We start from the raw sequence: 12,344 nt of genomic DNA, 5'->3' as shown, positions 1-12,344 counted from the left end.
GGTCTGGGTGCCTATAGTGTCTCTTTAAATGTGAATTAGTATTCACATTTCACAATACTCAGCAGACGTGCTACTTCACCCCTGGGAGCATATTTTGTGCCATTTGAAGCACAAGCATAGACAAACTCCTTCAAATAAATTTGCACAGAAATGTTGCAGACTTCGTATCATTACGTGCAGCTTTGTATCATCACGTGCAGCTCGAGAACAAACTGTAAATTGCATATCTAGGCGGCCGTAAAGTGCAGAAGCAGCAAATACCATGCTTTTTAACTACGGACGCAAAGCCTAGCTTTAACTTAACTCGAGATCCAAATCATATTACTCCCTGTCCGTACAAACCTTCATAGGCAAATGCTGATGCCAATCATTGATGTAGTATATGCATCTGCACCGCAATCCCACATTAATAAACTCAATACATTGTATAACTCGTTCTGCCGATTTGCGCTACAATGTAATTACAGGACCCACCATTGTGACATGCTTAAAGAACTAAACTGGCGGTCGCTGGAATCCAGACGCACCCTTCGTCTTTCCAGCCTTGTGTTTAAGAGCTTTTCTGGGAAGCTCCCACCCTACCTGAGCAGAATGCTCTACCCGGCTTTTCCCACCTCCTATAACCTCCGATCCAGTAACAGCACTTTGCTTAGTCTACCTCAATACAAAAAGAAAGCGGCCCGATCCTCCTTTTCCTACAGAGCGCCGCAATTGTGGAACGACCTCCCGCACAATTTAAAATCTTCCCGAAGCCTAAAGTCCTTTAAGAGATCCCTCTCTACATACCTCAAAACAGAATGCACCTGTCATGGTTGATTATATATTTACTACCTGTTCTATGTTAAATTTTGTATATATTGTGTGTATAATATTGTTTTTGTATTTTATTGTACCATAATGTAACAATGCAATGTTTTGTGGACCCAGGACATACTTGGAAACGAGATAAATATCAATGTATCTTTCCTGGTAAAATATTTTATAAATAAATAACAATAACACATTTGAGTAATCAAATATTTGAATAATTTATTATACAAAAAGTATAAAATACAATAGTGAATACAGAATTAATTATGTGCATTTAGACATTTTCTGATACAAATTATGTTTATGACACAGCAACACCAAACCAAATCCCCCAACAGCACAAGTTGGGCCATAAGGCAGACCCATCGTGGGATCCAACAGCATGATGATTCAAAGGGACACTATAAATAAATCATTTGGTTTAATTCAAGCAGAGACACCATAAAATACATTAAATGTGTCAGTTTTTAGCTCAATCTAGTTTTTTCTTGAAAACATCTTTTTTTTGTCTTACAGGTGTAAGAAATTCTGAGTGAATTCGATTTATAAATTCATCAACAATTTAACAAGAATCAAGCGTTATGGTTTCAGAGTTTAGTGACTAACCCAGTTAATTTCAAATTTAGGTCAAAATACTTTGAAATAAAACATAGCTGACTTGGCAAATATTTCTACAATCCAGCTATTTTGGCGTGAAAAATCGGAAATACTGCAAGGTCTCCAGAATTCTAAAGAAAATGGCAAATTTTAGGCCAAAACAGACATACTGGTAAAAACACTTTCAAAGTCGGCCATATTTATCAGAATCTAAGCTATCCACAGCCAAGATCTAAAGTCTCACGCTAAAGAAACATTTGTCTAAGATAGGCTCTCTTTAAATTATCTGTGACCGTGTTAAAAAGGTGTGAAATACTTTTTACACACGTGGTCTGTCCTCGTAAGGTTGGGTTGGCTTGTGTCATCATGCGAGGTATAAATAGCAAATCACCACTATCAAGTCAAAATTCATCACAGTGGAACCCAGATCATTTTATATAAATCACTCTACTGCCCAGAGTTTACAGTATAAATACATTATGGATCTTAATGAGATCTATGTATTAGGGAATAATTTGGCATGAATTTTTTTTTTTTAAAGCAAACTGCTCAGTGTAAAGAGTTGAAGTTGGGAAGTCTCCGTGCCGTCCACGTCACAGTTCATCTGAACGCCTTACGGGTGAATCAATCCCAAAAAAGGAAGAAGGTTTCCCATGGACATCGCGCTCCCTCTTTACAAACGCAGTGAATGAAGAAACACAGTTCCCAATGAAATGGTCAGACTGGCCGAGGATATACAGATCAATCTGAGCCACGTGAGGCTGAAGATTCACAACTTTCACCTTTAAAAACAGGAGAGGAAAAAAAAAGAAAGTTGATTAAAGACACCCATGTATCATAGGCAATCTTATAAGAGCATGGTCACCTCAACACTATCTTTTAGCAAAATGATCTTTTCACTTTTTTAAAGGAAATTGATTCTTCGTTAAATTAATGGGACACTATAGTTCACCAGAAAAACTACAGTAGTTAGTGTAGTCGTCCCGGTGAGTATAGTCCCTGCAGGTTGTATAATGTAAACACTGCCTTTACAGAGAAAAGGCAGTGTTTACATTACAGTCTAGAGACACAACTAGTGGCCACTCCTCTCAGACGGCCACTAGAGGTGCTTCCTGGGTCAGTGCTGCACACTGCAGCACGGACATTCAGTGTCAGCACACTCTGCACAAGGACGGTGTTTAATTTTATAGTTAGTCTCTATGATGATGTCACTGCACTGTGCAGGGAGTGAAGCAGCAGAGACCATAGAGACTCATTTTTCAAACAGTGCCTGACCCAAGGTGTATGGCTGGAGGATCATGTCATATACTAAAGGTTAATTTAACACAGAATTTATTTCCTTTCAAAACTTAATGAACGGATAATTATATTAAAAAATAGCATTGAGGTGACAATTGTCCTTTAATGCTTTTAATTTTCCACAAATAAAAGCATTTCTTATGCTGTAATTAAATGTACCGGTAAGTATTCAATTTACAATTTAGAACCCAGATTTACTTGTGGCATTTGTCACTAATCCAAGAATAGTTAAAAAAAAATTTAAGTGGATCTGTTATCCACACATCAGATTGCAAGGTTCAGATCAGGCATGTTATAAAAGTTAAAAAAATACATGGTGCTATTAAACTTACTAATAAAATGCACAGATTAACCACCAAACGATTTAAGTATCTATTCTTCACTGTGTGTGCAAGCACATTTGTGCACCTCACAATGGCTGTTTTTTCCAAACTGCAAATGGTTATATGCCAACATGCACACCCCAGGCTCCCACACACGTTAGATGCACTGTGTAGGTTAGGTTACAGTTAGTTATACTGGGTGGGTTTATTATTAAAGGGACACTCCAGACTCACACACACGTTAGATGCTCTGTGTAGTTTAGGTTACAGTCAGTTATACTGGGTGGGTTTATATTATTAAAGGGACTCTCCAGGCTCCCACACACGTTAGATGCACTGTGTAAGTTAGGTTACAGTCAGTTATACTGGGTGGGTATATATTATTAAAGGGACACTCCAGGCTCCCACACACGTTAGATGCACTGTGTAGGTTAGGTTACAGTCAGTTATACTGGGTGGGTTTATATTATTAAAGGGACTCTCCAGGCTCCCACACACGTTAGATGCACTGTGTAAGTTAGGTTACAGTCAGTTATACTGAGTGGGTTTATATTATTAAAGGGACACTCCAGGCTCCCACACACATTAGATGCACTGTGTAGGTTAGGTTACAGTTATACTGGGTGGGTTTATATTATTAAAGGGACACTCCAGGCTCCCACACACGTTAGATGCACTGTGTAGGTTAGGTTACAGTTATACTGGGTGGGTTTATATTATTAAAGGGACACTCCAGGCTCCCACACACGTTAGATGCACTGTGTAGGTTAGGTTACAGTTAGTTATACTGGGTGGGTTTATATTATTAAAGTGACACTCCTGGCTCCCACACACGTTAGGTGCACTGTGTAGGTTAGGTTACAGTTAGTTATACTGGGTGGATTTATATTATTAAAGGGACACTCCAGGCTCCCACAAACGTTAGATGCACTGTGTAGGTTAGGTTACAGTTATACTGGGTGGGTTTATATTATTAAAGGGACACTCCAGGCTCCCACAAACGTTAGATGCACTGTGTAGGTTAGGTTACAGTTAGTTATACTGGGTGGGTTTATATTATTAAAGGGACACTCCAGGCTCCTACACGTTAGATGCACTGTGCAGGTTAGGTTACCGTTATAGTGGGTGGGTTTATATTATTAAAGGGACACTCCAGGCTCCCACACACGTTAGGTGCACTGTGTAGGTTAGGTTACAGTTATACTGGGTGGGTTTATATTATTAAAGGGACACTCCAGGCTCCCACACACGTTAGATGCACTGTGTAGGTTAGGTTACAGTTCGCTATCCTGGGTGGGTTTATATTATTAAAGAGGCAAAGGACCATAACCACTACACACTGTTGCAGTAATTCATGAAAAACTCAAACACAATAACCACCACAGTGTCTTGTAGTGTTTACGGTGCCTGGAGTGCCATGGCGCCCCTCTTGTCCCCAATTCATGTACTCAAACCTTTGTTAATAGTTTGACTTCTTACAAGTGGTCCACTAGGCCAAAGTCTCTACCTCCCTAGCTTTCCAGAAGTGTACCCCCCACCATCTTACCTAAGTTCTACACAATATCACCATACAATATATATGTAGGTCATTTCCATTATAAGGGTCCAGATGTAATCAACATCTGGTGTTCACATCAACCCATTGTCAATACAGCTACATTTCTAAATCCAAGTACCTTTTTTCCTAAGGAAGCCTGTATCTCCGCAGTGTACGATGTGGAGTCCGTGGCAATGTACACAGATTTGGCATTGGCATTTTTTACCCAGTGAGTCACCGCACGTAGGATTTCTTTGAGATCAGGTAGGCACATGCCCATGGTAAGGGTAGCAGCATTCTGTCTGTCGTATCCCACACACTGAGGGGACGCCATGAAATGTGAGCCAGCCGTCCCATCCTTCACCATATTGCAAGCATTTTTCTAAAAGCAGGAGATGATCGTGAACACAAGAAGTCGGTATCAATGTATCGCACTGAAAGCTCCCATCAAACTGCTGCCGTTTAAAACACTCACCCAATCAGAACCAATCCGAAGATGAATGCCCACATAGGGTCTGATGAGCAAGGTCCGAATGTGTTCCTCTCCCTGTAGGGCCAACTTTTCTGACCATACCAAATATCTGTGCAAGGTACGGTGCTCCTCAAGGACTGGAAACTGGGCAGGTGCCCCTGGCAAAGCAAGAACTGGATGCTGGGATGGGGAGAATCTGACAAAACAGAAGAAATTAATAAATACATTAATAATGTCTTACAAAAAAAGGTCTTCACTCCTTCAAGTTTCAAACATTGATGTGTGTTTTATGTGTGTGGTTTTTTTTGTCCTTATTTGTTGCTACTGCAAGACAGGAAATCCTCATAAAGGGTGCCTGTATTTTCACACATCCACAGCCAGATGACTTGCTGAATAGGAATTTCAAGTAATTTGGGATAGGTAAATCTAATTTCCTTTAGCTTCAGTATACAAATGGCTGTTACCTCTTGAGGATCTTTGGGGTGCTTTAACAAAGGACCTATTCGATTTGCACATTCAACGCATGTATTACAGTGGGGGAAGAAAAGAATGTTAAAGAAGAAGTGTAACATTTTCTCTTACTCTTCTATTTTTACCTAAATATTGCAAATCTGGTTTTCAATTCACTATTAAAGGAATATCCCCCAGGGTTTAAATTCATACTTGCTCTTCCACGCATCTTTGTAGTAGGAGCTGAAACTAATGCCATCAAACAGCTCAGATTTTATGAAATCCACATGAAAATTATCCCAAAAGGGTCCAAAAGGGTTTCCGTCCTAAAAAAGGAAACAAAACAATTCTAATCCTTAAAGGGAACTCCAAGCATCTCAGTGTAATGAGTAGATGATGTTGAAGTTAGTTGTGATCTACTGCACATAACAAGATGTCTGTACCCTCTACCCTGAACCTTGTATGTTATAATATCTAAACAAAGTAATAGACAGATGATCACTGTTCGATGTAGAATCTCATCAAATACGGACATCTGGGACATCCCGCATGTGAAAATCTTGTTTCATTGTAAATAACCAAAGACAATTACAAATCAGTTATGTTTTTCTAACCATTACAGGGCTCGAGTCCTGCAGGAACGCGTGGGAACGGCGTTCCTGCACTTTTTCCACAGCAGGAACGCCGTTCCCATTACTAATCCTGCAGGACCCAGGGCTGGCACAAGCGGCTGCCAGAGCAGGGGGAGTACAAATCCGAATCCCCTGCCTCTGACTGGGGACTCGGATTTTTAAACTCACCTCTCCCCCTGCAGTCAGTGGAGTCGTCCGGCCTCTCCTAATGATGTCAGTAGGAGGGGGCGTGGCTTCCTCTGCTCTTCTCACAGGACCGCTGGGGAGCAGAGGAAGTCACGCCCCCTCCTCCTGACATCATCAGGAGAGGCCGGCTTACTCTGCAGGCTGCAGGTTCCAGATCCTGTCCCACCCCTCCTGGCCCAAGGTAAGCTTCAGGGAGGGGGGAAGGCACTTTAGGTTGTTTTTTTTTTTATCCCTTTCCTCAGTCCCTGCCCCCCCTCCTCAGTCCCTGCCCCCCTCCTCAGTCCCTGTCTCCCTCCCCAGTCCCTGTCTCCCTCCCCAGTCCCTGTCTCCCTCCCCAGTCCCTGTCTCCCTCCCCAGTCCCTGTCTCCCTCCCCAGTCCCTGTCTCCCTCCCCAGTCCCTGTCTCCCTCCCCAGTCCCTGTCTCCCTCCTCAGTCCCTGTCCTCCCTCTTCAGTCCCTGTCCTCCCTCTTCAGTCCCTGTCCTCCCTCCTCAGTCCCTGTCCTCCCTCCTCAGTCCCTGTCCTCCCTCCTCAGTCCCTGTCCTCCCTCCTCAGTCCCTGTCCTCCCTCCTCAGTCCCTGTCCCCCTCCCCAGTCCCTGTCTCCCTATTTAAGGCCCTGTCCCCCTCCTCAGTCCCTGTCTCCCTCCTCAGTTCCTGCCCCCCTCCTTAGTCCCTTTCCCCAGTCCCTGCCCCCCTCCTCAGTCCCTGCCCCCCTCCTCAGTCCCTGCCCCCCTCCTCAGTCCCTGCCCCCCTCCTCAGTCCATGTCCCCCTCCTCCTCAGTCCCTGTCTCCCTCCTCAGTTCCTGCCCCCCTCCTTAGTCCCTTTCCCCAGTCCCTGTCCCCCTCCTCAGTCCCTGTCCCCCTCCTCAGTCAATGTCCCCCTCCTCAGGCCTGTCCCCCTATTTAAGACCCTGCCCCCCTTCCTCAGGCCAGTCCCTGTCCCCCTCCTCAGTCCCTGTCTCCCTCCTCAGTCCCTGTCTCCCTCCTCAATCCCTGTCTCCCTCCTCAATCCCTGTCCCTTTCCTCAGTCCATGCCCCCCTCCTCAAGTCATGTCCCCTTACTCAGTCCCTGCCCCCCTCCTCAGTCCCTGCCCCCCTCCTCAGTCCCTGCCCCCCTCCTCAGTCCCTGCCCCCTCCTCAAGCCCTGTCCCCTTACTCAGTCCCTGTCCCCCTCCTCAAGCCCTGTCCCCATATTTAAGGCCCTGTCCCCATATTTAAGGCCCTGTCCCCCCTCCTCATTCACTGTCCCCCCATCTCAGTTCCTGTCCCCCTCCTCAGTCCCTGTCCCCCTCCTCAGTCACTGTCTCCCTCCTCAGTCCCTGTCTCCCTCCTCAGTCCCTGTCTCCCTCCTCAGTTCCTGCCCCCCTCCTTAGTCCCTTTCCCCAGTCCCTGTCCCCCTCCTCAGTCCCTGTCCCCCTCCTCAGTCCCTGTCCCCCTCCTCAGGCCTGTCCCCCTATTTAAGGCCCTGTCCCCCTTCCTCAGGCCTGTCCCTGTCCCCCTCCTCAGTCCCTGTCCCCCTCCTCAGGCCTGTCCCCCTATTTAAGGCTCTGTCCCCCTCCTCAGCCCCTGTCCCCCTCCTCAGCCCCTGTCCCCCTCCTCAGCCCCTGTCCCCCTCCTCAGCCCCTGTCCACCTTACTCAGCCCCTGTCCACCTTACTCAGCCCCTGTCCACCTTACTCAGCCCAGTGCTCTTACTCAGCCCCTGCATACGAGCATCAGCCCCTGTCCCCCTCCTCAGCCCCTGTCCCCCTCCTCAGCCCCTGTCCCTCTTCCTCAGCCCCTGTCCCTCTTCCTCAGCCCCTGTCCCTCTTCCTCAGCCCCTGTCCCTCTTCCTCAGCCCCTGTCCCTCTTCCTCAGCCCCTGTCCCTCTTCCTCAGCCCCTGTCCCTCTTCCTCAGCCCCTGTCCCTCTTCCTCAGCCCCTGTCCCTCTTCCTCAGCCCCTGTCCCTCTTCCTCAGCCCCTGTCCCTCTTCCTCAGCCCCTGTCCCTCTTCCTCAGCCCCTGTCCCTCTTCCTCAGCCCCTGTCCCTCTTCCTCAGCCCCTGTCCCTCTTCCTCAGCCCCTGTCCCTCTTCCTCAGCCCTTGTCCCTCTTCCTCAGCCCCTGTCCCTCTTCCTCAGCCCCTGTCCCTCTTCCTCAGCCCCTGTCCCTCTTCCTCAGCCCCTGTCCCCCTTCCTCAGCCCCTGTCCCCCTTCCTCAGCCCCTGTCCCCCTTCCTCAGCCCCTGTCCCCCTTCCTCAGCCCCTGTCCCCCTTCCTCAGCCCCTGTCCCCCTTCCTCAGCCCCTGTCCCCCTTCCTCAGCTCCTTTCCCCCTCCTCAGCCCCTGCCCCCTTCGTCAGCCCCTGTCCCCCTCCTCAGCCCCTCAGTTCCTGTCCCTTTCCTCAGCCCCTCAGTTCCTGTCCCTTTCCTCAGCCCCTCAGTTCCTGTCCCTTTCCTCAGCCCCCATCCCTTACCTCAGCCCATGTCCCCTTCCTCAGCCCATGCCCCCCACCCCTCCTAAGCTCCTGTCCCTCTGCCTCAGCTCCTGTCCCCCTCCTCAGCCCCGTGCCCTTACTCAGCCCCTGCATGCAAGCGTATCATTTTTTTGTGGTGTGAGGGGGGGGCGGGGGGAAGGGGGCGGGGAGTGGGTCTTGGGTGAGTTCCTGCACTTTTTTACCCAGGACTTGACCCCTGCTAACCAACCACTACATGACTCCATGCCCTCTGCTCCAATGACCGATATTACCTTCATAGGGCAAGTCTTTTTGTCCTGACTCCTTTGAGCTGCTGCTGTAAAACAATAAGCTATTCGCTGGTTTGATGGCCAATGGTCAGGGGCAAGTTTCTCCATAAACTCCTCCAAGCTGACAACTCTGTGAAACTTCCTCAAAGGCTCCAACTGAAAATATTCTTTGAAAGGCACATGTACCTGGAGAAAGGAATCTAATTATTTGCACATACGTGAAATACATGCGTAAGCAAGCCGTGGGAGTCCCAATCAGGTTTTCACTATAACTTACGTTGGTGTAGGGAGGTTGATGATGGTTGTACACAATCCATGGAGGGACTACAAGAGTACGATTTAACATCTTTGCAAAAGCTAAGGAGCCTAGAAAATGATCAGCCTGGTTCCCAAATCTTCCTGCAAGTAAACAAAAAGGAAGACTTATATGGAATGTTAGTTTTATTAAAATAGACCTGTCAATGTGATTTATTTTTTTCCTGGCTCTGAGACCGATCGTTCAACAGGCCAAAAGAGGACCCGTTTCTCCAGCTTCAATGGCCCCATCGTTTTTGGTTCTTGCTTAGTTGAAGATGAAGGGCGTACACAGTCACAGTTATTCGCTGAATTGTGAATTGTCAGGAATTAAAGGTTAAAGGGAATGTCAAGTTTAAGGTCAAAATAGCTGAATTGGAAAAATTAAATCTACTACACTGAACTAAAACTAGAAATTCACTTTAAAATTCCCAAAAAGTCACGTTTTGGTGAACAAATCTGCGAGGGTTATTCAATAAACTTCAACTTGTATTGATCGGATACCTACATTGAAAAATTGTCCAACTGAGCCATAGTTACACCTTGCTAATGTAAGTCTACATTTTTGCCATTCTGATTTTTTTTTTTTAAATCACTAGAATTCAAAACTTCTGTGAATAACCCTGTGACTGTATATACAGCAGCTGGTATATGGATCATCTCAGTAGGTCTGCAATGTCCTGAAGGTTGGGAGCTGGACTACAGACACGCCACAGGTCATCACACATATCCCACAGTTCCCCCCTGGTATTAATGGGCCAGTACCAATCTATGGACAATCACACAATAGATGAAAGTGACTTTGTACCAAGATTGCTGTAAAACCGTCAACGGGACCCGTTACACAGGTTATTTATTTCTGCAGTGTCCAAGAATCTCAGAGCCAAATCAAGAACCCTAAATAGGGAAATGTCCCAGCCTTTATGCTAAAGAAATGCATTGATTCTTCAGTTAACAAGACGCACCAAATATTAAAGTTAATAGAAACTCTAGTACTTTCGAACATTTTTGGCTGACAGTCAGAATTTCACATCATTGTTTTGCATACACAAATCTAACCATAGAGACGATATAGTATCGTTGTTTTGATACGTTCACATTTTAGAGTAATTTATTATTAATGAATGGCGAGTTGGTCGATTTGATCCACCCAGACGTGCCAGTGCAGGAGGTGGCAAGCAGATACTAATGCTGCCAACTTTAGACTGGAACCACATTCCAGCTTGCATATGATATAGCAATATTAACCCTGAATGCCAGCGCTGGTTTTCAGGAATGTAATCTAGGAAATTTATTCTAGCCAGATGTAGATCTAAAAAAAAAAAAAAAAAAAAGTTAAAAAGTCTAGAATTCTTCCTACACGAATAACAAAAGTCACCAAAATAAAGTGCTTCTACATAATGTAGACATTGTAGAACATGACTATATACTAGGACTATCAGATATGTTTCAATAATTGCAGACACCATGGTACTCAGCTGTAGGTTGCCAGGAACCGTAGTCCAGAATGATTGGAGTACCAGAGGTTCCCATTGCTGGTTATTTTTTACTATGAATTAAATGATTGGAGTACCAGGGGCCCCCATTGCTGGTTAATATTTATATAGCGCCATCACATTCCATAGCGCTGTACAATGGGATTATTATTTACTATGAATTAAATGATTGGAGTACCAGAGGCCCCCATTGCTGGTTATTATTATTATTAGGTAAAAAGAAAAATAGAGCCAAAAGAGACTAAATACTGGCAGATAGTGTAAAAATGGGGGATAACCCCTAAATAGTTAATTGGAAAAAAAAAAAAAAACTACCAGTAGGTGTCTCCTAATAAGATAGTATTTCAGTCTAGATAAGAATTGTCACAATAGGAGAGAATAAAACATAACTTTTAATGGATATTATCTAAAATGAATGATAACACAAGAAGAAGGGGTTAAAAACAAAGAAAGTCATTTCCAGTCCTTTTACAATGTCTACTCTTGCTGAACCAGCACAAAAAAAAAACTTATCTAGCTGCTAAACTAGCAGAACGAGATAATTGTATCAAAATAAGGAGGATTAAGCGATGAAAAAAAGTATCTATTTACACAAATATATCTTCAAATATATGCCCTGCAGGAAAGCGGTTGCCTTCTCAGTAAACTGGACTCTCCTGCAGAAAGAGTCCAACAAAATCCATAGGGCTGCCACTAATAGGCAGGATATATTACATGTGCAACACCTAGTACCCCCAAGTTACAAGGTAAATGATTAACAAAAAAGAGAGGTGCTGTAGGAGGAGGGTAAGTGGTATTCAGTGATAGTGACAGGAAGGATGCCTGCTCTGTCACTAATCCCCCCACTAGATAGCAAGTTCATGAATGAAAGAGAATTCATATAAATAATGGACTAAATAATTCAGTCACAGGATGCCCGTTTTCAGTGAGATAGCGGACAGTGTCGGCAGTGCTGATCAAGCACATGAGTATTGCCGACTGGGTGTCCTGAGCCCCTAATTTTTTTTCTTCCAATTTATTATTTATATAGCGCCATCACATTCCGTAGCGCTGTACGATGGGATTATTATTATTTATATAGCGCCATCACATTCCGTAGCGCTGTACAATGTCATTATTATTATTGATATAGCGCCATCACATTCCGTAGCGCTGTACAATGGGATTATTATTTACTAGGAGTTAAATGATTGGAGTACCAGAGGTCCCCATTGCTGATTATTATTATTATTTATATAGCGCCATCACATTCCGTAGCGCTGTACAATGGGATTATTATTATTATTGATATAGCGCCATCACATTCCGTAGCGCTGTACAATGCGGGGCTGCCCGGGGTATCACACTCACCCATGCAGGGGCAGTACATCACATACCCGGCCGGATCCCATCCCCCCTCCGCCCTAATGGCCGGGAGCAGCAGCAGGATGAGCCGCACCGCGGACCCCATGACCAGCAGGCAGGGTTCACCGAGCCCCACAGCCACACAGCCGGAAGTGCATCGCTGGAGGCGGCCATCTTGCTAGTGGCAG

The 12,344-nt window shown here is 45.3% G+C and overlaps 1 protein-coding gene across 1 annotated transcript; it reads right to left on the bottom strand.

The window, feature by feature from the left end:
* Positions 1-1,003: 1,003 nt before the first annotated feature.
* On the bottom strand, positions 1,004-12,294 carry POFUT1 (protein O-fucosyltransferase 1). The gene is made up of 7 exons (XM_063459528.1): positions 12,163-12,294; positions 9,300-9,421; positions 9,026-9,208; positions 5,702-5,814; positions 5,042-5,234; positions 4,706-4,948; positions 1,004-2,189 (listed from the first exon to the last, which is right to left on the bottom strand). Exons 1-7 carry the CDS (start codon positions 12,260-12,262, stop codon positions 2,001-2,003), a joined length of 1,143 nt encoding a protein of 380 aa, XP_063315598.1. The 5' UTR covers positions 12,263-12,294; the 3' UTR covers positions 1,004-2,000.
* Between the last annotated feature and the right edge of the window lie 50 nt (positions 12,295-12,344).

Source organism: Pelobates fuscus, chromosome 6, assembly GCF_036172605.1.
Source record: "Pelobates fuscus isolate aPelFus1 chromosome 6, aPelFus1.pri, whole genome shotgun sequence".
In the NCBI taxonomy this organism is placed as follows: Eukaryota; Metazoa; Chordata; class Amphibia; order Anura; family Pelobatidae; genus Pelobates; species Pelobates fuscus.
The sequence above is the reverse complement of the archived record's forward strand: the minus strand, read 5'-3'. Positions and strand labels throughout refer to the sequence as shown.